Source organism: Hylobates moloch, unplaced genomic scaffold (assembly GCF_009828535.3).
Source record: "Hylobates moloch isolate HMO894 unplaced genomic scaffold, HMol_V3 SCAFFOLD_18, whole genome shotgun sequence".
NCBI classification, from domain to species: domain Eukaryota; kingdom Metazoa; phylum Chordata; class Mammalia; order Primates; family Hylobatidae; genus Hylobates; species Hylobates moloch.
The window spans coordinates 77,205,312-77,229,499 of NW_026652293.1; the positions used below are offsets into that span (position 1 = coordinate 77,205,312).

Below are 24,188 nucleotides of genomic sequence, written 5' to 3' on the forward strand. Positions count from 1 at the left end.
CAGGCACCTGCCACCATGCCCGGCTAATTTTTGTATTTTTAGTAGAGATGGGATTTCACCATGCTGGCCAAGCTGGTCTCGAAGTCCTGACCTCAGGTGATCTGCCTGCCTCAGGCTCCCAAAGTGCTGGGATTACAGGCATGAGCCACCACGCCCGGCCAAGAATATATGTATCGACTTGTAGTGAATCAACATCCTTCTGATATTTTTAAATTTTTAATTATGGTAGAGGCTGAGTCTCACTCTTTTGCCCAGGCTGGTCTTGAAGGAACTGCTGGGCTCAAACTCTCCTCTCACCTCAGCCTCCCAAAGTGCTGGGATTCCAAGCATAAGCCACCATACCCAGCCTGATATTGAGTCTTTACCAAGATGATGATATATCATCACTCTGGCCAGGTGCAGTGGCTCACGCATGTAATCTCAGCATTTTGGGAGGCTGAAGTGGGTGGATCACTTGAGGTCAGCAGTTTGAGACCAGCCTGGCTTACATGGTGAAACCCTTTCTCTACTAAAAATACAAAAATTAGCCCAGCATGGTGGCGGGCGCCTGCGGTCCCAGCTACTCAGGAGGCTGAGACAGGAGAATCGCTTGAAACCAGGAGGCAGAGGTTGCAGTGAGCCGAGATAGCACCATTGCACTCCAGCCTGGGTGACAAGAGCGAAATTCCGTCTAAAAAAAAAAAAAAAAAAAAAAAAAGATATATACCACTCCATGTGAACTGATATTTGATGTTTTTCAATAAAGTTTTATAGCTTTCTCCATAAAGGATCTTCATGTATTTTGTTAGATTTATTCCCAGGATCCTTACATTTTTTGTTGTTGCTAATAGCATCTTTTATTTCTCATATTTTCTCATCCATTGTTTCTCATATGTAAAAATGCAACTTTTTAAAATAATATGCTACTTTTTAGAGCAGATGTAGGTTTACAGAAAAATTGGGCAGATAATATAGAGAGTTCCCACATACCACTCTTCCCCACAGTTTCCCTATTATTAACATCTTGCATTAGTGCAGTACATTTGTTAATTGATGAATCAATATTAATACATTATTATGGCTTGGCGTGGTGGCTCACGCCTGTAATCCCAACACTTTGGGAGGCCGAGGCAGGCGGACCACAAGGTCAAGAGATCGAGACCATCCTGGCCAACATGGTGAAACCCCATCTCTCCTAAAAATACAAAAATTAGCTGGGCATGGTAGCGCACACCTGTAGTCCCAGCTACTAGGGAGGCTGAGGCAGGAGAATCGCTTGAACCCGGGAGGCGGAGGTTGCAGTGAGCCAAGATCATGCCATTGCACTCCAGCCTGGCAACAGAGCCAGACTCCGTCTCAAAAAAAAAAAAAATAATACACACACACACACACACACACACACACACACACACACACTATTGTTCACTAAAGTCCATTGTTTACATTAGGGTTCACTCTTTGTGCTGTACAGTTCTGTGGATTTTGCCAAATGCATAGTTCATATATCTACATGACAAATGATAGAGTAGTTTCACTGCCCTAAAAACCACCTGTGCTCCACCCATTCATCCCTTCCCAATTTTCAACCCCGACAACCACTGATCTTTTTACTGTTACAGGTTTGCCATTTCCAGAATGTCATATTGTTGGAATGAAAGAGTATGTAGCCTTTTCGAACCAGCTTCTTTCACTCAACAACATGCATTTACGGCTCCTCTTTGTCTTGTGGCTTGACAGCTCATTTCTCTTGTCACTGGATGATATTCCATTATATGGATGTGGACCACAGTTTGTTTATCCATTCACCTGCTGAAGAAGAACATCTTGGTTGCTTCCAGGTTTTTGCAGCTATGAATAAAACTGCTGTAAATATTTACGTGCAGGACTGGGTGGGGGAGTCACGCCTGTAATCTCAACATTTTGGGAGGCTGAGGCGGGCAGATCACTTGAAGTCAGAAATTCAAGACCAGCCTGGCCAACATGGTGAAACCCCATTTCCACGAAAAATACAAAAAAATTAGCCATGCGTGGTTGCGGGGCACCTAAAATCCCAGCTACTTGGTCAGCTGAGGCAGGACAATTGCTTGAACCCAAGAGGCGGAGACTGTGCCACTTCACTCCAGCCTGGGTGACAGAGCGAGACTCTGTCTCCAAAAAAAAAAAAAAAAAAAAAATTCATGTGCAGATTTTTGTGTGAACTTGTTTTCATCTCATTTGGGTAAATACCAAGGAGCATGATTGATGGATCGTATAGTAAAATTTAAACATAAATTTACCATAATAAACTAAACATGTTTTATAAGAAACTGCCAGAATGTCTTCCAAAGTAGCTATACCATTTTGCATTCCCAAAATGCAAAATCAGTGAATGACAGTTCCTGTTGCTCTGCAGCCCTGCCAGCATTTGGTGCTCTCAATGTTTGGGATTTTATTCATTCTAATAAGTGAGTAGTGGCTTTATTTTGCAATTCCCTAAGGACATATGATACTGAGCATCTTTTTATATGCTTATTTGCCATCTGTTTATCTTCTTTAACGAGGTGTCTGTTCAGATCTTTTGCCTACTTTTTAACTGGGCTGTTTGTCTGCTCGAGTTTCAAGAGTTCTTTGTATATTTTGGCACAAATCCTTTATCAGATATGTGTTTTGCAAATATTTTCTCCCAGTCTGTGGTTGCAGTTGACTTTTATAGACAGAGTTTTATCTAACAATCTTGCTATGCTGTCTCGTTAGTTCTAGTAGCATATCTGAGATTCTTTGGAGTTTTCTACTTAGTTTTATCATCTGCAAATGACAATTCTGTTTTTTCCTCCCAAATCCACATAATTTAAAACAAAATTTTGTATACGCCTTTGACCAAGACCTCCCAAACGATGTTGCCTAGAGTTGTTGTTTTTTTTTTTTTTTTTTGGGGGGGGGGGGGGGGGGGGGGGGGGGTTGGGACAGAGTCTCCCTCTGTCACCCAGGATGGAGTACAACAGCGCAATCTTGGTGGTTCACTGCAACCTCTGCCTCCCAGGTTCAAGCGATTCTCCTGCTTGAGTTACTGAGTAACTGGGATTACAGTCATGTACCACCACCACCAAGCCTGGCTAATTTTTGTATTTTTAGTAGAGACAGAGTTTCACCATGTTGGCTAGGCTATTCTCGAACTCCTGATCTCAGGTGATCCGCCCGCCTTGGCCTCCCAAAGTGCTGGGATTACAGGCATGAGCCACCACGCCCAGCCTACCTTGATCTTAAAAGGAATATTTTCAGCATTTCAAGTTTTTGTCAAATTTTGCCTCGTGTATTTTCAATCTCTGTTATTGGGTGCCTACACATTTAGAATTATGTCTTCTTGATAAATTCACCATTTACTTATTATGAAAATCTACTTTATCCTTTGTTATATTTCTTGTTGTTTTTTTGTTCATTTGTGTTTTTGAGAGGGAGTCTTGCTCTGTCGCCCAGGCTAGAGTACAGTGGCGTGATCTTGGCTCACTGCAACCTCTGAGGCCTGGGTTCAAGCGATTCTTCTGCCTCAGCCTCCTAAGTAGCTGGGATTACAGGCATGCGCCACCAAGCCTGGCTAATTTTTGTATTTTAGTAGAGACGAGGTTTCACCATGTTGTCTAGCCTGGTCTCAAACTCCTGACCTCAAGTATCCTGCCCGCCCTGGCCTCCCAAAGTGCTGGGGTTGCAGGCGTGCACCCCCGCGCCCGGCCTCTATTTCCTGTTCTGAACTCGACTTTGATATTTCTATACTGACACCAACTTTCTTATGATTAGTGTTTTTCCAGTTTTTTTCCATTCTTTTATTTTTAATCTGTGTACATCATTATATATAAAGTACATTTTTTAAATACAGCATATTTTGATCTTACATTTTTATTTCGATCTGACAATCTCTTTTTTTTTTTTTGAGATACAGTTTTACTCTGTCACCCAGCCTGACGTGCAGTGGTGTCATCTTGGCTCACTGCAACCTCCACCGCCCGAGTTCAAGCGATTCTCACGCCTCAGCCTCCCAAGTAGCTGGGACTACAGATGCGGTCCACTAAGCCTGGCTAATTTTTTTGTATTTTTAGTAGAGACATGGTTTCACCATGTTGGCCAGGCTGGTCTCAAACTCTTGACCTCAAGTGATCCACCCACCTCAGTCTCCCAAAGTGCTGGGATTACAGGCGTGAGCCACCGCACCTGGCCCAATCTCTGCCTTTTAGAGTTCTTAGACATTTACATTGAATGCAGTTATCAATACGATTGAGCCTAAATCTACCAACTATTTTTTTCCAATTTTTCCTCTATGTTTTTTGTTCCTCTTTTCTTGCCTTCTTTTAGATTTGGTATGTTCTAGTATTCTATTATATCTACTTTATTGGTTATGTATCTTTGTTGGGTTTTTTTAGTGGTTGCTTACAGTTTACAGTATGCATGTTTAGTTTACCACTATCTACATTCAAATATTTTACTATTAATATTTCATGTGTATTTTTAGAGCCTTAAAATGGTATACTTCAGTTTCCTCTCTCCCATTCATAGTGTAATTGTTGTCATATATTTTGCTTCTACTTGTTATAAACCACACAATAATTGGTCATTGTTTTGGGGATGGCTTGCTTGGCAGTGTGCTTAGAAGCTGCCACTGTGTCAGAGTTGCCTTTCCCTTCCCCACTTTGCTGCTTCAGAAAAGGGCATTTTGGGAGCAAGGAACAGCCTTAAGTTTATAATCATCTTAGATCACTGGTGTGCAGGATGAATGGTCTGCAGTTCACACAATATGAAAGTCAATATGTGTCTAAGAATGAGAAAAGAAATTAAAACAAATTTCTGGAGTCTCAGACATTCAGGTTCTTTTGTTTTGTTTTGAGACAGGGTCTCACTCCCTCACCCACACTGGAGTGCAGTGGCACAATCACAGCTCATGGCAGCCTCGACTTCCCAGGCTCAGAGGCGATTCTCCTACCTCAGCCTCCCAAGTAGCTGGGACTACAGGTGTGTGCCACCACACCCAGCTAAGTTTTGCATTTTTTTGTAGAGGCGAAGTTTTACCATGTTGCCCAGGCTGGTCTTGAGCTCCTGGGCTCAAGCAATCCACCCACCTCAGCCTCCCAAAGTGCTGGGACTATAGGCACGAGCCAACATGCCCAGCCCTTTGTTTTGTTTTTAGGACTTCTTTAAGCAGTTTACCAGAAATGTGCACATGGCAAGCCTTCCTGATGGCCACCTGGCTTCTCTTTCCCACCTGGAACTCTAGGGCCCTGGCCAGTGAGGGCCGTGGAGCTCACACTTCATTACCTTCCTGGACAACCCCATTTACTGGTGTTAGAGAAGACAGAAAATTTCTGATAGAGTCCCAGTCCTGCCAGGTGAACAGTACACTTCCCCTCTGTGAATCTGAGTTTCCTGCTATGTTGCTGGTCCCCACGGTCGCTTTCTACTGGTTCTGCCTAGAGGTGCCCAGGCAGCTTGCAGACTTTTGGCACAGCCCTGGGAAAGGCCTGCTTGGCTCAGAAGATGGGCCTGGGAGACGGAAGAGAATTAGCTAGTGGTCCACTGAGGCTATTCCCCTACAATTCCCACCCCTTCCAGAATGTTCCCCAAGCTGTATCCCTAAGAATCATCTGGGAAGCTTCTTAAAACACAGGTTCCAATAGGCATTATCTCCCCAAGAGTCTGAGTCAATAGGCCTGGAGGGAGCCCAGGCATATGCTTTTCTTGGAAACGGGGGCTTGCTCCATCTCGCAGGCTGCTGGGGTGCCATGGCATGATCATAGCTCACTATAACCTCAACCTGCTTGACTCAAGCAATCTTCCTAACTCAGCCTCCTGAGTAGCTGAGACTACAAGTGTGCACTACCGTGCCCAGCTAATTATTATTATTTTTTGAGACAGGGTCTCACTGTTGCTCAGGCTGATCTCAACTCTTGGCCTCAAGGTAATCCTCCTGTCTCGGCCTCCCAAAGTGCTGGGATTACAGGCTTGAGCCACCAGGCTAGGCTAAGCAACTCCCTGGGTGCTTCTGACTCAGATACCTGCCACCCATGCTTAAAGGAACATAAGGAAGGCTGGAGAGGGAGGGGACTTGTGTTAGCAGACATAGGAAGCTTCTTCCCAGACCCATCTGCATCTCCCTGTTTGGTCCTTTCATCTCAAATTCTCTGGTAAAGCCGTAGGAGCCTCAAAGGAAGGAAAACAGGATTTGTTGAGAACCTTTCCCACCTTTACGTCATCTCATACAAACCTCACCCAGAAGTGGAAATAACTGGCCTTGGGCAAGGCAAAGAGCCTGGAAATGAACTCAAGTCTTACTTGGAAGCCTGTGGTCTTTTTCACGTCTCAGGTACCTTGTAAGAAATGGAGAACATGTTTACTGAGCACCTTCTATGAGCCAGGTCCTCTCGTGTACATTTTTTTCATGTAGTCCTCATACTAGTCTATATAGATATTATCCATATTTGAGAGATGCAGAATTGAGACTCAGCGTGGCTGAATCACTCCTCCACAGTCAACCTGCTCACAAGCTGCAAGAACTGGAATTCTCTCAACCCCCAATCTTACTCCGCTGTTCCTCTGACTGGGAAGTTGACCTCTCCAGGCCAGGGGAAGAGGTCGGTGTTGCTAGGCCATTAATGCTAATCCCATTCCCCCTGCTGTGTCTGGTTTAGAGGTGAGTGTGTTCCGGCCACTGAGACATGAGTGGAGTCCACTGGAGGGATTCTCAGGTTTCCAGAGAAGACTGGGGCCGGGCACAGTGGCTCACGCCTGTAATCCCAGCACTTTGGGAGGCCGAGGCAGGTGGATTGCTTGAGGCCAGGAGTTCAAGACTAGCCTGGCCAACATAGTGAAACCTCGTCTCTACCAAAAATACAGAAAAAAAAAAAAGTGCTAAAAACAAAAAGTGTTGGCAAGGATGTGAAGATAATGGAACCCTTGTTCACTGTTGGTGGGAATGTAAAATGGTCCAGCTGCTGTGGAAAACAGTATGACCATTTCTCAAAAAATTAAACCTAGCATTACCACAGGTTCCAGCAGTTCCTCAAAGCAGGGCCTCGAAGAGATATTTGTCTACCCATGTTCATAGCAGCATTATCCACAATAGCCAAAAGGTAGAAGCAACTACCCAAATGTCCATTGAAGAAGGAATGGACCAGCCGGGCACGGTGGCTCATGCCTGTAATCCTAGCACTTTGGGAGGTCAAGGCAGGTGGATCACCTAAGGCCAGGAGTTTGAGACCGGCCTTCCCAACATGGTGAAACCCTGTCTCTACTAAAAATATAAAAATTAGCCAGGCATGGTGGTGTGCGCCTGTAATCCCAGCTACTCGGGAGGCTGAGGCAGGAGAATTGCTTGAGCCCAGGAGGCGGAGGTTGCAGTGAGCTGAGATCACGCCACTGCACTCCAGCCTGAGTGACAAAAAAGAAAGTGTCTCAAAAAAGAAAAAAAAAAAGAGAAAAGAAAAAAGAATCCAAGTCACATAGTAATTCTGAGGAACCTAGTGCTGTGTAAACTAAGGTCTACGTGTACCTGTATAAATAAAAATGTTGGGCTACCTTAAATTTTACCTCTCTCCCCAGGGGCAGAAGCCTGCTTCACCACCAGGACCTAGCCCTAGGTATGTATGCACCTTGGAGGACCGTGGCAGAGCACGCACCCTGACCAGTTATTGGCAGAGATGAGGCTTCTCCTCTTGGGCTCATCAGTGATAACCCACCTCCCTCCCCTTTTCCTTCAGAGGTTACAGTTCAAAGTATCTCCTGAATTCTTTTCTCCAAGGAACCCCAGCATCATAGATTGGCCCCTATCACTCCCACATGAGTGACCCCCTCTGCCGGCCACTACCACCAAGATACTTAGGATACTGGTCTGCTAGAGGCTGACATCCCTCTTCACGAAGACATTGGGGGTTGAGGTGAGATGGGGCTCCCTGTCCCCCACAAGCCCCTTCCTTCAGGTCCCCAAGACCACCACGCAAGACTGCTCAGGCCCACCAGGCCCTGGGTCCCATAGTCAGTGGGGAGCTCCAATCCTGCCAGTCCGAGGGCCGCCATTCATCCCCAGCCGCAAGCTGGCTAGATCCATTTAATTCAGCACAGATAGTACTTTTCTTTCCCTTCAAGATCAGAAGTCTAAATAAACCATGTTGAGAAAAGAAAGAAATTCTCATGTACCAAGTTGTCTCACTTTGTGGAGTTAATGGGTTCTCGAAATTATGTGACACAGCCTTTGGTGTCTTTCCTCCTCTATGTGGAATAGAAAAAGAACTGCCTTCAAGCTCTGAAGTTGATGACATTCTCCCTTTGGGGAAAAAAGAGTTTCCAAAGGAAGGAAGGTTTCCCAGTCTCCCTGAGGGACTTTCATCGGCTCATTCACTCAATAAGCACACCAGCCACGTACCAGAAACTTACAAACGTGATTTCCTATTTACAAAGGCCTCTGGCATCACAGCTTTTCTGATCCACAAATTGCACTGGACTTGAAATAAGAAATATTTCCAAATCGCTGTTTTGTCATTAGAAGTTAGTACAACCTCTCTGAGCCTTGCATTCTTATTTTAAAATATAGTAAGAGCCGGTGCGGTAGCTCATACCTGTAAGCCCAGCACTTTGGGAGGCCGAGAAGGGCGGATCACCTGAGGTCAGGAGTTCAAGATCAGCCTGGCCAACATGGTGAAACCCCGTCTCTACTAAAAATACAAAAATCAGCCGGGCATAATGGTGCACACCTGTAGTCCCAGCTACCCGGGAGACTGAGGTAGGAGAATCACTGGAACCCTGGAGGCAGAGGTTGCAGTGAGCTAAGATGGCGCTATTGCACTCCAGCCTGGACAACAGAGCGAGACTCTGTCTCAAAAATATATACATACATAGTAAGACTCCTTGTCCTGTCAAACTCACAAAACTACATGCAGATCACCTAAGAACTGCCGATGAACACGGGAGTCATGCTGTCATTGTTACAGTTAAAGAAAAAGATTGGTTGATTATTTTAAAATGAGATGGGGTCTTGCCATGTTGCCCAGGCTGGTCTTAAACTCCTGGCCTCAAGCAATCCTCCCACCTTGGCCTCCCAAAATGCTGAGATTGCAGGTGTGAGCCACCACACCTGGCCAAAATTTATTGTTAAATACAAAGAGGGGAAGCAAGATGGAAGGGCCAAGGCACCTGTTAGAGCAGAAGCAGTTCTAGAAACGCCATCTCCTAGAGTTCAGGGTGCAGAACTGCTGAAGACATCCTCCTTCTTTCTCGGTGGGCACCTCTCAGGGCTTAAACACAATAACAGCCAAGAGTTTTACTAACTCAAATTGAACATGTCAATCATGGGGCCTGTCTTACCCAACAGTCTATTCTAATGAAAACTCTGCAGCACCCAGCACACCCCCACTGCCTTTTCAGGAAAGCAGTACTAGGCTTCTCTTAACTAGGGGTTTGGACCAAGGGTAGGACCCCTGATCCAAAAGCAGCTAGACCCCAGGAAGACAGCCACGAAAGTAGCCTGGCTTCACCAATAGCAATGGTGGTAATTACCAAAGTCAATCAGACCACATCCCTCAGACAGATCTGTCTGGGAGGATACAGAGTGATTATCAATGGGAAGAGAGAGAGAGGACAGGCCTGCACGGGGAGCAGGGAGGGAGGCTCGGCCCGCAGGGAGGACACAGCTGCAGCGCGCCTCAGGGCTGTGATCTAGCCCCATTTTCAGCACAGTGTTTCAACAAACACATTTCCCCTAGATTCCTTTTTTTTTTTTTTTTTTGAGATGGAGTCTCACGCTGTCACCCAGGCTGGAGTGCAATGGTGTGGTCTTGGCTCACTGCAACCTCCGCCTCCTGGGTTCAAGCGATTCTCCTGCCTCAGCCTCCCGAGTAGCTGGGACTACAGGCCACCACACCTGGCTAACTTCTGTATTTTTACTAGAGATGGGGTTTCGCTATGTTGGCCAGGCCGGTCTCAAACTCCTGACCTCGTGATCCACCTGCTTCGGCCTCCCAAAGTGCTGGGATTACAGATGTGAGCCACCACGCTTGGCCTCCCTTTAAGGTAACTGTACCTTAAAGGAATCTGAGGCTAGATAGAAAAGTCTGTAAAGGAGGAAACTAAAAGAGCGTCACTAACACACAAACTCACCTGACTTACCTCCTGTGGCCGAGACATGTTTCTGGAATATCTACACCAGAAAACACTCAACCACAGATGGCTGAATAATGAGGCACTACATTTTTGTTGGTTTTTTAAACTGGTTTTCAGCTAGAAAGAAGATGGATATGGGAGGAAGAAAAAGCCCCATGCTGGTCCTAATGCAGCTCTGCAAGATCAGAGATAAAAGTTGTCACCATGAAATACTGCAAATTCCTAAGCTTGGGGGTGGAGGTGGCGCAGGAGGGGGCAGTGGCAGAAGGGACCACCTGCAGGTACTCAACCCCAACAATGTAATGCAGCCTGGGTGCTCTCTCTGCATCCAAGGACCATGTTTCTGCTGAACTGGGGCCTTAGTGGGAGACATCTGTTGGTGTATCCACCCAGCAAATCTGGTAGAAGCTACCACTCTGCTCTTGCCCTGGGAGAGATCCATCTAATCAATAGCCAGGACGAGCCAATCGAAGGCTGACGGCACAGTGCCAAAAAGGTAAGGCTTTGTGTAGATACCTAGGAGTGAAACTAGGAAGACAGAGGACACACGTGAAACCACCCTCATAAATTCTCTAAATAAGTTGAGCATTTACATTATGCTTATACACCAAGCCTGGGTGTGTGTGTGTGAGTAGAGAGGGGTCCACACAGACCGAGACACAATCTAGGCCAATTTCCTCAGCCTAGTGAAGAGGAAGTACAGTGGAGGGCCACAAGACAGTCGAACCAAAAAGGCATGGCTACATTCAAATTAAGCATCAGAGAATTAACTGTGGTTTGTCTCTTTCCTTTCGGAAACAAACCAACCCAGAAGACATTAAACAGGTGGAATTTCTTACACATTATTCAACAGCGCCTCTATTCCAGGATTTGAGAATTCAGCAATTGGGTATTCTTCTAGAGGTCTTTTCTTCACCAGCCTCTTAGCTTCAACCCCTCGAAGCAGAGAGGGTTCAACTGGACTGCTACCTATAGAACAGCTTTTAATTCAGGCATCACGGGACCCCCCGCCCAGCCAGCTATAAGCAGGATAACAGGATGGCTTTCCTCCTAAGGATGGGGCTATGAGGTTTAGTGGCTTTTCTGGTAAAAACGCCTTCCTCTATCACAGACCTACGAAACAATTTCATCTATCTGGGCAATGGCAAGAATAAACAAGCTAGGAAAAATACAAAATGCACCTAACCAACCCCAAGTCACAGAATTACAGAGAATTCTTCCCCATGGGGCCCCGGCTCCTGGCCTCGGCTTTCTGGCGTATACCTTGTTTTCTCTGTTTTTCATCTTCCTAGGTTCACTGTTCAAGTATCAGGCATCATGATCCTCCACCTCCCACCCTTCCCCCAGTGATTTTTTTTTTTTAAGACAGGGTCTAGCTCTGTTGCCCAGGCTGGAGTGCAGTGGTACAATTATAGCTCACCGCGGCTGAACAATGGGCTCAATTGTTCCTCCCACCTCAACTTCCCAAGTAGCTGGGACTACAGGCACGCCCCACCACACCCAGCTCAATTTTTAAATTTCGTTATAGAGAGGAGGCCTCCCCATGTTGTCAGGCTGGTCTTGAATGCCTGGCCTCCAACGATCTTCCCACCTTTACCTCCCTAAACGCTGGCCCCTTCCCCAGCGTTGACTCTCTAGGTCAAGGGGGAGGGGAAATCCCTGCCTGGAAGGCACCAGGGACTCCAAAGCCGCTTCAGCAGCAGCACCATCAAGCGGAGAGCTTCCAGGCTCGCATTTGGCGTTTTTAGCTTGCTAGTGCAAAGGGTAAGCTGGGCCGGGCGCGGTGGCTCACGCCTGTAATCCCAGCACTTTGGGAGGCCGAGGCAGGTGGATCACCTGAGGTCGGGAGTTCGAGACCAGCCTGACCAACCTGGAGAAACCCCGTCTCTACTAGAAATACAAAATTAGCCGGGCATGGTGGCACATGCCTGTAATTCCAGCTACTTGGGAGGCTGAGGCAGGAGAATCGCTTGAACCTGGGAGGCGGAGGATGCGGTGAGCCGAGATCGCGCCATTGCACTCCAGCCTGGGCGACAGAGCAAGACTCCGTCTCAAGAAAGAAGGAAAGGAAAGAAAAAGAAGAAAAGGGTAAGCTAGTGAAAAGCTTGCCAGCTTTGGCGCATGAGGCAGTGAGGGGAGAGGGAGGTGTGGATGCTAGTCTGGGAACAGCCTGCGGAGAGACCATTATCACAGTTTAGTAACTACCTGTAAGGTGTGTCGCGCTTTCAGAGTCCCCACAGCACTTTCTATTTCACTTTCATCCTCACAAGTTTGTAGAGCCAGAGTATCATTTGAAGGTTTTTATTGATGAGGAAAAGGAAGATGTTCAAGACCCATCTGGGAGCCTCCAGGAATCCTTTCCCTTTGTTCTTTTAAGTCTAGCACTGGTTTCCAAACTCCCCTGTCCCACCCCCACCCCAAGCCACCGTTCCTAAATGCCTGTCAACAAAAGCATAAAAGTAGAGTTCGTTCACTTCAAAGTGGGATGTGAAGCTCAGCATCCTGCTTTAAAAGATGGTTTTTGTTTTGTTTTTTTTTTTGACGGGGCGTGGTCGCTCACGCCTGCAATCCCAGCGCTTGGGAGGCTTAGGATCGCTTGACCCCAGGAGTTTGAGTCCAGCCTGGGCAACATAGGTTTTTTTTTTTTTTTCCTGTCTCAAAAAAAATTAAAAGCATTGCAGAGATTGAAAACTCTTTCCCACCTTCTCCCCTGCGGTGTTTAGGAAGAGACAATCCGCCCCCGATTCAGCTCTTCCCAGCCCGCAGCAACTGCGCAGCGGTGGGAACCCAGGTCTCCGCGGCACCCGCAGGCTTTAGTTACTGCACCGAGGCCCTCGGGACAAAGGCTGCGCGCAGGACGCGGCCCGTTTAGCTCGCTGCGAACCTCAAGATACCCTTGGTTTCCATGCACATCCTCCCAGCATTGCATGTGCTTTCATTCCTACGGTGCTGGGTTTACTTTCATTTATTGCTTTCGTTGACCAAAATAATAAAAACAATGCTGAGCGTGCACAGGGGGCGCAAAGGGGAGCCGGCTCCTCGTGGCTGACCCGCGGCGGGGCTGGCGGGCGGGAGCGGCCTGCGCGGGCCGCCCGGGGGCGCTGCTCTGGGGCCCGGCCGCGGCCTCGTGGCCGCCCTGCGCGCGGTCCGGCGCCAGCAGCGGGATCTCCTCCAGCCGGTCCGGCCGCTCCTTGCGCCGCAGGTAGCGCCGCCTCCACGTCGCCAGCCTCTGGAGCAGCCTCTGCAGGCTCGAGGGGCCCCACAGGCCGCGCTCCGGGGCCGCCTTGCCTGCGCGCGCGTGAGCTTGCCTGAGCTTCGTCCTGCGCGGGCCGCGGAACAGCCACCGCCAGCACCAGCAGCCCGAGCGGGAGCCGCCGTCGCCGGCCACCGCAGGCCGCCCGACTGCCTCCGACTCCCCGCGCGGAGGGGGGCCCCGCTTCAGGCGCGCCGCCTTCTCCAGCAGCTCATGCTGCGCGCCGCCGCGCCGGGGGCCACCAAACCGGGGAGCCGTCGTGGCCCGCGCAGGCCTCTTTTCGGAGCGCGGGGCCCACATCTCGGGAACCGTCGGGCTGGACAACAACGCTGCCGCCTCCAGGACTCCAAAGGGCCCCTCGCGTCCTCTCCCGGCAATGTGCCCACAGGCCCCCTCTACGCGCTTGGGTTGCCCAGGAAACCCCAACGGTGACCCCACAATGCCCAGCAGATCCCTCGCCCCCTGCCGCTGACGGGGTCACCAGAATCCAACGACCCAAGGAATCCCTCAAGTCGGCCAAATTTCGCTGCGAACTGATTTTCAAATATAGCCTCACCTGGACAAGAAGGAATCTTGGAAGTTCCTGGGGCCCAACTCCTGGTTCACGAAGACACACGGCGTCCTCGAGCAGGGGGCTGCGCAGCCTTCCCTGGGTCAAGGCGCGGGTTTCAGCCTCAGGCGTGTGTTGCGCTGGAGATTTGTATTTTGTGAACTAGTTTCAGGTGGTCTCAGCACTTTTCTGTTAACAGGGAACCAGAGTTTCAAGAAAGATCTCAAAACCTAATTTTCTTCATCTCGCCTCACTCAAAGGCCTCTTTCTTGTAGGATTATGATTTATTTTTTTAAGTAATTTTTTTTTCTGATTGCAAACATAAGATTTTTGAAGAAATTTTGTAAAACTAATAAAAAAATACTTTTTTCTGCTTTTTTATGTATATTTTCGTGCTGTTAATTTTCTCCAATTCAAGGCAAAGTTAAATAATAATAGCTGCTATGGGGGCTGGTCGTGGTGCCTCATGCCTGTAATCTCGGCAATTTGGGAGGCCGAGGTGGGTGGATCACTTGAGCCCAGGAGTTCGAGACCACCCTGGGCAACATGGAGAAACCCCGTCTCTACAAAAAATACAAAAAAATTTCAGGGCATGGAAAAAAAAAAAATGCTACTCTGGGCACAGCCCTGAAGGGAGGGGCAGGGCAGTATGCAAAGCTGTTCTGGCAGCTGTCTCTGTGGGGCCCCCTCCCCATGGAGAGTGAGTGGGATGAAGGGTTCATGCTATGCACTAAAATACAATGCAAATATTGATGAAAATAAACTTTTTTAAATGAAATTGTTGCCCTCCTACCAAATGGGAAATTAATTTTATCACTGGATAGACACTTATGAAGAAACTGGACTTCAAGGTTGTCCATCTCAGTATTCTGGCGGAAAAGCATGAAATTGAGCCATTCCTTGCAAAGACCAGGAAATCCAGCATTTCCTACAAGAATGGGGATTGCTTGGAAAAGAAGAGCTGGCAGAGCATCTCCAGATGCTGCCAAGCTTGTAGGACGTGTGCAGGACTGTTCATGAGGCCAGCCAGAGAGGCCCAACTGTGTGCCCTGTCCCTGTCCTTCAGGAGAGGCCCTGCGGCAGACCCTGGGCCAGCCCTGGGAGGAATACATCTACTCAGCTGTGTCCCTTCTGTATTCCCTTCCGTGGTCCAGACCAACATGCTGTGCCCTGAGCGAGGTGGAAGATTTGGGGACAAGCCTGGGCCCATGGTTCCTTCTTCACAAGAATGAAAACGACTTCACACTCCCAAGTTTGCCCCTACCTCTCTTATTTTCTCCTTAACAACTCATGCACAGAGCAGTGGTGCTGAGGGGCTCTGCTGCTGGCCCTGTTCTGGATGGGCAGGGCCCCTGAGGAGGGCAAATTGAGAGGCAGAGGCCCAGAGGGAGGGTCTGGATGACCTAACCCAGCCTTAAAGGTGCCTGTTTTCATCAGCTCTTCCCTGTGTACTCAGCACCCTCCCAAGACCATCTGGGCCTGGCCCTTCCACCTTGCTCCAAGGCGGTCTGCTCTGGGACTCCCCACAAGTGAACTCTATTGAGGATGCCCAAATCCTGAAATGGGTTCTGGAAATCTTGGGTCCTCCATGGTCATCCCCACATGTGTCTCCCGTCTTTCTCCTGACAGACTCCACTCCCAGTAGTAGAAATCAACCTCTGCTTGTTAGAAAAGGAAGCTAGGCAGACATGAACAGGGCAGGAGACCTCCCCTGCCAGGAATGTCAGACAACCATCAGGTGATGGTCAGGTGGTTGTTACACTTTCTTTCTAAAATAATAATTGGTCACAGCAGGCATTAGGAAAAGGCGGTCTCCCAGTAGATAGAAAACACCTGACGCTGGTGATTAGCAGCCTGCCAGTAAGTTCTCAGGAGTTGGGCGAGTAGGCTCAAGTATGTGCACTAAGAGGCAAAGCGGCGGAGTTTAACTGGTATATGACCTTCTTCTGGGAACGCTCAGCGGACTCAAATGAGTATGCGCGCAACTGCAGTAAACACACTGCGCATGCGGCCCCTGCTCTCAAGTGCGATATGCAGCCCGCCACGCGCGCAGACAGCCCACCCCAAGGGAGGAACTGGGAGAAGGAACACGACCCCCCAGAAGCATGCCAACGTATAAAACCGCAAGTCAAAGGCTGAACAGTGCACCTGGACCGCTCAAGTCGCCCATTTGGCCTCTTCAACTGTACTTTCCTTCCTTTAGTTCCTGCTCCAATACTTTTGTCCCCCCGCTCTATCATCCAGGCTGGAGCGCACCGATCTCAGCTCACTGCAACCTCCACCTCTGGGTTCAAGTGATTCTCCTGCCTCAGCCTCCTGAGTAGCAGAGATTACAGGCACACGCCACCACGTCCAGCTAATTTTTGTTTTTTTAGTAGAGATGGGGTTTCACCATGTTGGCCAGGATGGTCTCAAACTCCTGATCTCTAGGGATCCACCCGCCTCGGCCTCCCAAAGTGCTGCAATTACAGGCGTGAGCCACCGCATCTAGCCCTACCATCTTCAACTGAAACAAAGATAGAAGGGTAGAGCTGAGGCCAGGAAAGAGAAAGTGACTAGAATAAAAAGGGTAAAAGAGGGTAAGATTTGTTATACAGATTATATCAGTGCCTTCTCCAATAATCAGAGTCTCCAGTGATTCACAGTCATCTTTCTCTTTCTCGTACCAGGAGTTAGACACTCTTACAAATGGAGATTATTTATTTATTTATTTATTTATCAGACGTGGTCTCGCTCTGTCGCCCAGGCTGGAGTGCAGTGTCGTGATCTCGGCTCACTGCAACCTCTGCCTCTTGGGTTCAAGCCATTCTCCTGCCTCAGCCTCCCAAGTAACTGGAATTACAGGTACATGCCACCACGCCCAGCTAATTTTTGTATTTTTAGTAGAGATGGGGTTTCACCATATTGTCTAGGCTGGTCTGGAACTCCTGACCTCGGGTGATCCACCCGCCTCAGCCTCCCAAAGTGCTGAGATTACAGGCGTGAGGCACCAGGCCCGGCTGTATTTTTTTTTTTTTTTTACAAATGTAAATTTCTCTTACAAAAGGGTAACCACTCTTGTTTTCAGAGCTTCTGTTGTCTCTGCTGTTTCTCAAAACAACCAGCTCAAAATAATCCTTATACCTAAGAAAAGAAAAATAGCTCAGAGATATCTGAGCTATGTGGGGTGCGCGGGCCCAGATCCACAAGGCTGCAGGACTCAGTTGTGGACCCTCTGCGTCCCAGGCTCCTACACATGCCTGGGGGCAATTATTTAACTTTTGTTCCTGACTAGCCTCACCCTTTATCTTCATGTTCTTGGAATTTGTGATGCAAAGAACAATGTATGGCCAACCGATAGCTTAATGTTATTGTATTTATTTATTTATTTTTTTCTTGAGACGGAGGAGTTTTGTTCTTTTTGCCCAGGCTAGAGGGATGCGATCTCGGCTCACCGCAATCTCCACCTCTTGGGTTCAAGCAATTCTCCTGCCTCAGCCTCCCGAGTAGCTGGGACTACAGGCGCCCGCCACTATGCCCAGCTGACTTTTTTTTTTTTTTTTTTTGTATTTTTAGTAGAGACAGGGTTTCACCATGTTGGCCAGGCTGGTCTTGAACTCCTGACCTCAGGTGATCCGCCTGCCTCGGCCTCCCAAAGTGCTAGGATTACAGGCATGAGCCACGGCACCCAGCCAATTGTAGTGCAAATTCTTGGTAACAACTTAGGAACTGCCTCTTCTTTCCCTTTATTTTTTATTCTTTCTGTTGAGACAGTCTTGCTGTGTCACCTAGGCTGGAGTACAGTGGCACAACCTTGGCTCACTGCAACCTCTGCCTCCTGGGTTCAAGCCATTCTCCTGCCTCAGCCTCCCAAGTAGGTGGGAATACAGGCACCTGCCACCACACTCGGCTAATTTTTGTATTTTTAGTAGAGGTGGTTTTCACCATGGTGGCCAAACTAGTCTCAAACTCCTGACCTCAAATGATCCACCCACCTCGGCCTACCAAAGTGTTAAGATTACAGGTGTGAGCCACTGCCTCTGGCCTTCTTTCCGTTTAAAAACCCACTTGTAACTGCTGCCAATTGGAGTGTATCTTCAGGGCAACTTGAATCTATGCTCCCAGATTGCAGTTCTCAAGCTTGTCCCAAATAAACTCTCTACTTGTATTAGTTTTGCCTCTGCTTTTTCCTTTTAAGTTGACATATCCAGTGTAGTTAGCAGGATTCAGAGTGACTATCCTCACCTCATCCCCACTGAGAAAGGAGAAAGGAAAAACTCCGGTCAGGCAGGCAGTTAGGGAGGGTCCTCAGTTGAATCCTTTCAAAGAACAGCCTGCAGACACAGCTAAGGGAACTCGCACAGGGGGCCTTGCCTAAGACATGCCCACAGCTGCACAGATAAGGCCACACAGGTGACTTGCCCAGACATGCCCACAACGGAAATTTCCATCCCCTGACACATGTGCAGTAAGGGGAACAAAGCAATAGGGAGGAACTCAAGCTAGGGGCCCACATTCACATTAGGAGGACGGGGCGAAGCTACCAGAAATTGGCACCGTATGCAAATGAGACGCCCAGCCCTTATGGGTTTCCTATAAAAGCCTTTGCATCCAACTGTAAAAGCAGCAACCCTCCTCTGGTTCCCATCTCTGCAGCGGAGAGCTTTCTTCTTCCACTTATTAAACATTTGCTCCAGCCTCACGCTTTCCTTTGTATCCACACTCCTTAATTTCTTGGTCCTGAGACAAAGAACTCCGAGTGACACCTCCACAACAAGAGACTGCTACGTCGGGGTGCATTGGCGAGACTAACACCACCACTGTTTCCGAAAATGGCCTTGATACCAGCATGAACCCTCTGTCTTCAGGAGCCCTTTTGTAAATGCTCAGTGGGTTCACTTTGCCTGCTGCCTAGACAGAGCCAATGTATCAAATCAGGGGAATTACGATACAGAGAGAGTTATTCGAGCAAAGCCAGCTGTGCCGGAGACTGGAGTTTTATTATTACTCAAACCAGGCTCCCCGAGCGTTTGGGAATCAGAGTTTTTAAGGATAATTTGGTGGGTTGAGGGGAGCCAGTGAGTCTGGAGTGCTGATTGGGTCGGAGATGAAACCATGAGGAGTAGAAGCTGTCCTCTTGTGCCGAGTCAGTTCCTGGGTGGGGGGTGGGGCCACAAGATCAGATGAGCCAGTTTATTGATCTGGGTGGTACCAGCTGGGTGGTGTCTGCAAAATATCTCAAGCACTGTTCTTAGATTTTATAACAGTGATGTTACCTCCAGGACATTTGGGGAGGGTCAGAATCTTGTAGCCTTCAGCTGCATGACTCTTAGACCATAATTTCCAATCTTTTGATTAATTTGTTGGTCCTACAAAGGCAGTCTAGTCCCCAGGGAAGAAGGGGGTTTGTTTCCAGGAAGGGCTGTCATCTTCCTTTCAAACTATAAACTATCAACTAAGTTCCACTCGGCCAGGCACCGTGGCTCACACCTGTAATCTCAGCACTTTGGGAGGCCAAGGCAGGCAGATTACCTACGGTCAGGAGTTTGAGACCAGCCTGACCAACATGGTGAAACCCTGTCTCTACTAAAAATACAAAAATTAGCCAGGCATGTTGGCTAACACCTGTAATCCCAGCTACTTGGGAGGCTGAGGCAGGAGAATTGCTTGAACCCAGGAGGCAGAGGTTGCAGTGAGCCGAGATCGCGAGTTCGCGTCATTGCACGCCAACCTGGGTGACAAGAGCGGAACAATGTCTCAAAAAAAAAAAAAAAGTTCCACTCCGAGTTAGTTCAGCCTTCACCCAGGAATGAACAGGACAGCTTGGAGGTTAGAAGCAAGATGGAGCTGGAGCTGGTTAGGTGAGATCTCTTTCACCATCTCAGTTACAATTTTGCAATGGTGGTTTCACTATTGGGTGTTTCTGGTGAGTTCTCCTAAATTCAAACCTCTCACTCTTTGGTTGAAGGTCTAGACTATCTGAGCTGTTTTGCAAATGCTTTCTTGTCTTTGAGCGTGAGGGCCTCAGTCTCTGTCTGTGCACGGAAATTTGTGTAAAGAGCTATGCAGAGAACTATCTTTATTCTACCTCTGCCTCACAGCAGAGGTTCAAGTCAAAGGACTGGCAGTTAGGCACCAGTGGTTTTGTTTTATACAATATGCTTTTTTCTTTCTTTCTTTCTTTCTTTTTTTTCTTTCTTTTCTTTCTTTCTTTCTTTCGAGACAGAGTCTCACTCTGTGATCCAGGCTGGAGTGCAGTGGTGCGATCTTGGCTCACTGCAACCTCCACCTCCTGGGTTCAAGCGATTATCGTGCCTCAGCCTCCCAAGTAGCTGGAATTACAGGCGTGTACTACGATGTCCAACTAATTTTTGTATTTTTAGTAGAGACGGTGTTTTGCCATGTTGGTTAGGCTGGTCTTAAGCTCCTGACCTCAAGTCATCTGCCTGCCTTGGCCTCCCAAAGTGCTGGGATTACAGGCATGAGCCACCACGTCCGGCCTACATAGCATGATTTTAAGATTACAGCTGTTTCCTATCACTTGAAAATTCTGACTTAGGGCTGGGCACGGTGGCTCATGCCTGTAATCCCAGCACTTCGGGAGGCCGAGGCGGGTGGATCACAAGGTCAGGAGATCGAGACCATCCTGGCTAACATGGTGAAACCACGTCTCTACTAAAAATACAAAAAATTAGCCAGGCATGGTGGTGGGCGCCTGTAGTCCCAGCTACTCTGGAGGCTAAGGCAGGAGAATGGCATGAACCTGGGAGGCGGAGGTTGCAGTGAGCCAAGATCGCGCCACTGGACTCCAGCCTGGGTGACAGAGCAAGACACCATCTCAAAAAAAAAAAAAAAAGAATACTCTAGCAATGTGGAAAAAGTTTCATGACTTCTGTTGTCTATTGTAGTATAACAAACCGCCTCAAAACCTAATTGCTTAGAACAACAACCAATTCTAGGCTGGGTATGGTGGCCCATGCCTGTAATCCCAGTACTTTGGGAGGCCAAGGCAGGCGGATCACAAGGTCAGGAGATCGAGACCATCCTGGCTAACACGGTGAAACCCCATCTCTACTAAAAATACAAAAAATTAGCTGGGCGTGGTGGTGGGCGCCTGTAGTCCCAGCTACTGGGGAGGCTGAGGCAGGAGAATGGTGTGAACCCAGGAGGTGGAGCTTGCAGTGAGCCGAGATTGCACCACTGCACTCCAGCCTGGGCAACAGAGCAAGACTCTGTCTCGGAAAAAAAAAAAGAATAGTTCATCAATTATGGGAAATTAAGCTTCAAAATCTAAGTGCTCTTCTTAGAGGCACCGACTGGATTTATGTGTAGCACTGATGGAAAATCTCTTGGAAATATCTAGGGAAGTGAAACCATCTAACCCAGGAGAGCCACAAGCAGCAGTAGCCAAAAGAGAGATTCTCTGAAATGTCTAAAATAATTCATCTGCACGCACAATTGGGAAAAAAATAAAAATATAAAAAAATAAAATTAAAAAAACACTGGTTTTAGACCCAAACCAACCAAATGGGAGATGTCCTTTATGTTTGTCCTTGCTGAAATCTGATAATAAGAGATTTGAAAATATTATTTTTTGTGTTTTTTCTTTCTTTCTTTGAGACAGGGTCTTGCTCTGTTGCCCAGGCTGGAGTGCAGGGGGCCATTCTCAGCTCACTACAGCCTGAACTCTTGAGCTCAAGCGATCCTCCCACCTCAGCCTCCTGAGTAGCTGGGACTACAGGTGTGCACCACCACACTCAGCTAATTTTTTTATTTTTTGTGGAGACTGGGTCTCACTATGTTGCCGAGGCTCGTCTTGAACTCCTGGCCTCAAATGATCCTCCCACCTCAGCCTCCCAAAGTCCTGGGATTGTAGGCATGAGCCACCACACATGGCTTTTAGAGCTTTAGGATCAGAACTCAGCATAATTAAAAGCTGACATTTGGGCTATCATTTTTTAGACAAAGACAAAAAGTCCCTCCTGCTTTTCTCCTCTTTTGGGTCTTCTTTCTGGGAATTTTCTTAGTTGACTGAAACCCCCTTTTTTTTTTTTTTTTTTTGAGACGGAGTCTTGCTCTGTGCCCCAGGCTGGAGTGCAGTGGCGCGATCTCGGCTCACTGCAAGCTCCGCCTCCCGGGTTCACGCCATTCTCCTGCCTCAGCCTCCCGAGTAGCTGGGACTACAGGCGCCCGCCAACACACCCGGCTAATTTTTTTTGTATTTTTAGTAGAGACGGGGTTTCACCGTGTTAGCCAGGATGGTCTCGATCTCCTGACCTCGTGATCCGCCCGCCTCGGCCTCCCAAAGTGCTGGGATTACAGGCTTGAGCCACCATGCCCGGCTGAAACCCCTTTTTAAATGTGTTTGCTTCCTACCTTGTTGGCATAATTTTTGCTGAAAAAAGTGTAAAATTTGTTGGCCTTTTAGAAAGCTTAGAATCTCCCCAAATTGCCTCTTTTAACACTTGTTCTTCTATTTCCTTCCACTTGAGACCAGCACTGCAAAATTATAACTGAGACAGTGACAGAAATCTAGCTTTGCCAACTCCATTTCGCTTCTGACCTCCAAACTGTCCTTGTTCATTCCTGGGTGTAGACTGAACTAACTTTGGAGGAACTTAGTCTGTAGTTTAACTTTGAAACAAAGACATTAACAGCCCTTTCCCAGAACAAACTCCCTTCTTGCCTGGGGACTAGACTGCCTTTGTGGGACTAACAAATTAGCCAAAAGATTAGAAATTATAGTTTAGGAGTCATGCAGCTAGAGGCCGCAAGATTTTGAACCTCCCCAAATTGTTCCTGGAGATAACATCACTATTATGAAACCTAAGATCAGTGCTTGAGGTATTTTGCAGACCCTGCATTTATGAATCACCTGGCACCACCCAGTTTAATAAACTGGCTCATCTGAGCTTGTGTCCCGCAACCAGAAACTGACTCAGTGCAAGACTCAACTCTGTATGATTTCATCTCCAGCCCAACCAGGCAGCACTGCCGACTCACTGCCCGCCCCCGCCCACCAAATTATCCTTAAAAACTCTGATCCCAGAATTCTCTGGGAGACTGATTTGAATAATAATAAATCTCCAGGCTGGAAGCCATGGCTTATGCCTATAATCCCAGCACTATGGGAGGCCAAGGCAGGCGGATCAGCTGAGGTCTGGAGTTCGAGACTAGCCTGACCAACATGGAGAAACCCCGTCTCTACTAAAAATACAAAATTAGCTGGGCATGGTGGCGCATGCCTATAATCCCAGCTACTCCGGGGCTGAGGCAGGAGAATCGCTTGAACCCAGGAGGCAGAGGCTGCAGTAAGCCAAGATCGCACCATTGCACTCCAGCCTGGGCAACAAGAGCGAAACTCTGTCTCAAAAAGAAAAAAACAAACAACAACAAAAAGTACTTTCCTTCCCCTCTTATTATTATTATTATTGGTTTTTTTTCGAGATGGAGTTTCACTCTTGTTGCCCAGGCTGGAGTGCAATGGCGCAATCTTGGTTCACTGCAACTTCCGCCTCCCAGGTTCAAGCAATTCTCCTGCTTCAGCCTCCCGAGTAGAGCAGCTGGGATTACAGGTGCCCGCCACCACACCCGGCTAGTGGTTTTTTTTTTTTTTTTGTATTTTTAGTAGAGATGGGATTTCACCATGTTGGCCAGGCTGGTCTCAAACTCCTGGCCTCAGGTGATCCACCCGCCTCGGCATCCCAAAGTACTGGGATTACAGGAGTGAACCACTGTCCCCAGTCGTAAATTCTTATCTTAAGGTGGAATGCCAATATAAGAAAGGAAGTGTAGGACAAAGGTGAAGGTTTCCAAGTTGTTGAAGGTTTATGAAAGATTAATCTCATGAAAAGAATTTTGTATGGCTGGGTGTGGTGGCTCACGCCTGTAATCCCAGCCGTTTGGGAGGCCAAGGTGGGTGGATCACCTGAGGTCAGGAGTTCGAGACCAGCCTGACCAACATGGTGAAATCCCATCTCTACTAAAAATACAAAAATTAGCTGGGCGTGGTGGCGCACGCCTGTAGTCCCAGCTACTCAGAAGGCTGAGGCAGGAGAATCGCTTGAATCAGGGAGGGAGAAGTTGCAGCGAGCCAAAATCGCACTATTGCACTCCAGCCCGGGTGACACAGTGAGACTCCATCTAAAAAAAAAAAAAAAAAAAAGGTTTACAGAAATCTTATCCTGTGTGGTCAATGTTGACTGAGATTAGATGAATTAATTTGTTTATTAGATTTTGTTAACATTAACTTTAGGGCTGAACTCAGTAGCTCACACCTGTAATTCCAGCACTTTGGGAGGCCAAGATGAGAGG

General features: G+C 47.9%; 1 protein-coding gene and 1 long non-coding RNA gene across 2 annotated transcripts in view; both read right to left on the minus strand.

The window, feature by feature from the left end:
* Positions 1-13,966, minus strand: part of LOC131381799 (uncharacterized) — a 28,175-nt gene extending 14,209 nt beyond the window's left edge. The window contains exon 1 of the long non-coding RNA XR_009210737.1: positions 13,902-13,966. This is a non-coding gene — a long non-coding RNA (uncharacterized LOC131381799). The remainder of the gene's footprint in view (positions 1-13,901) is intronic.
* CUNH1orf202 (chromosome unknown C1orf202 homolog) lies at positions 13,043-13,713 on the minus strand. Its single transcript, XM_058430536.1, has one exon. It carries the CDS (start codon positions 13,643-13,645, stop codon positions 13,058-13,060), a length of 588 nt encoding a protein of 195 aa, XP_058286519.1. The 5' UTR covers positions 13,646-13,713; the 3' UTR covers positions 13,043-13,057.
* Positions 13,967-24,188: the final 10,222 nt, after the last annotated feature.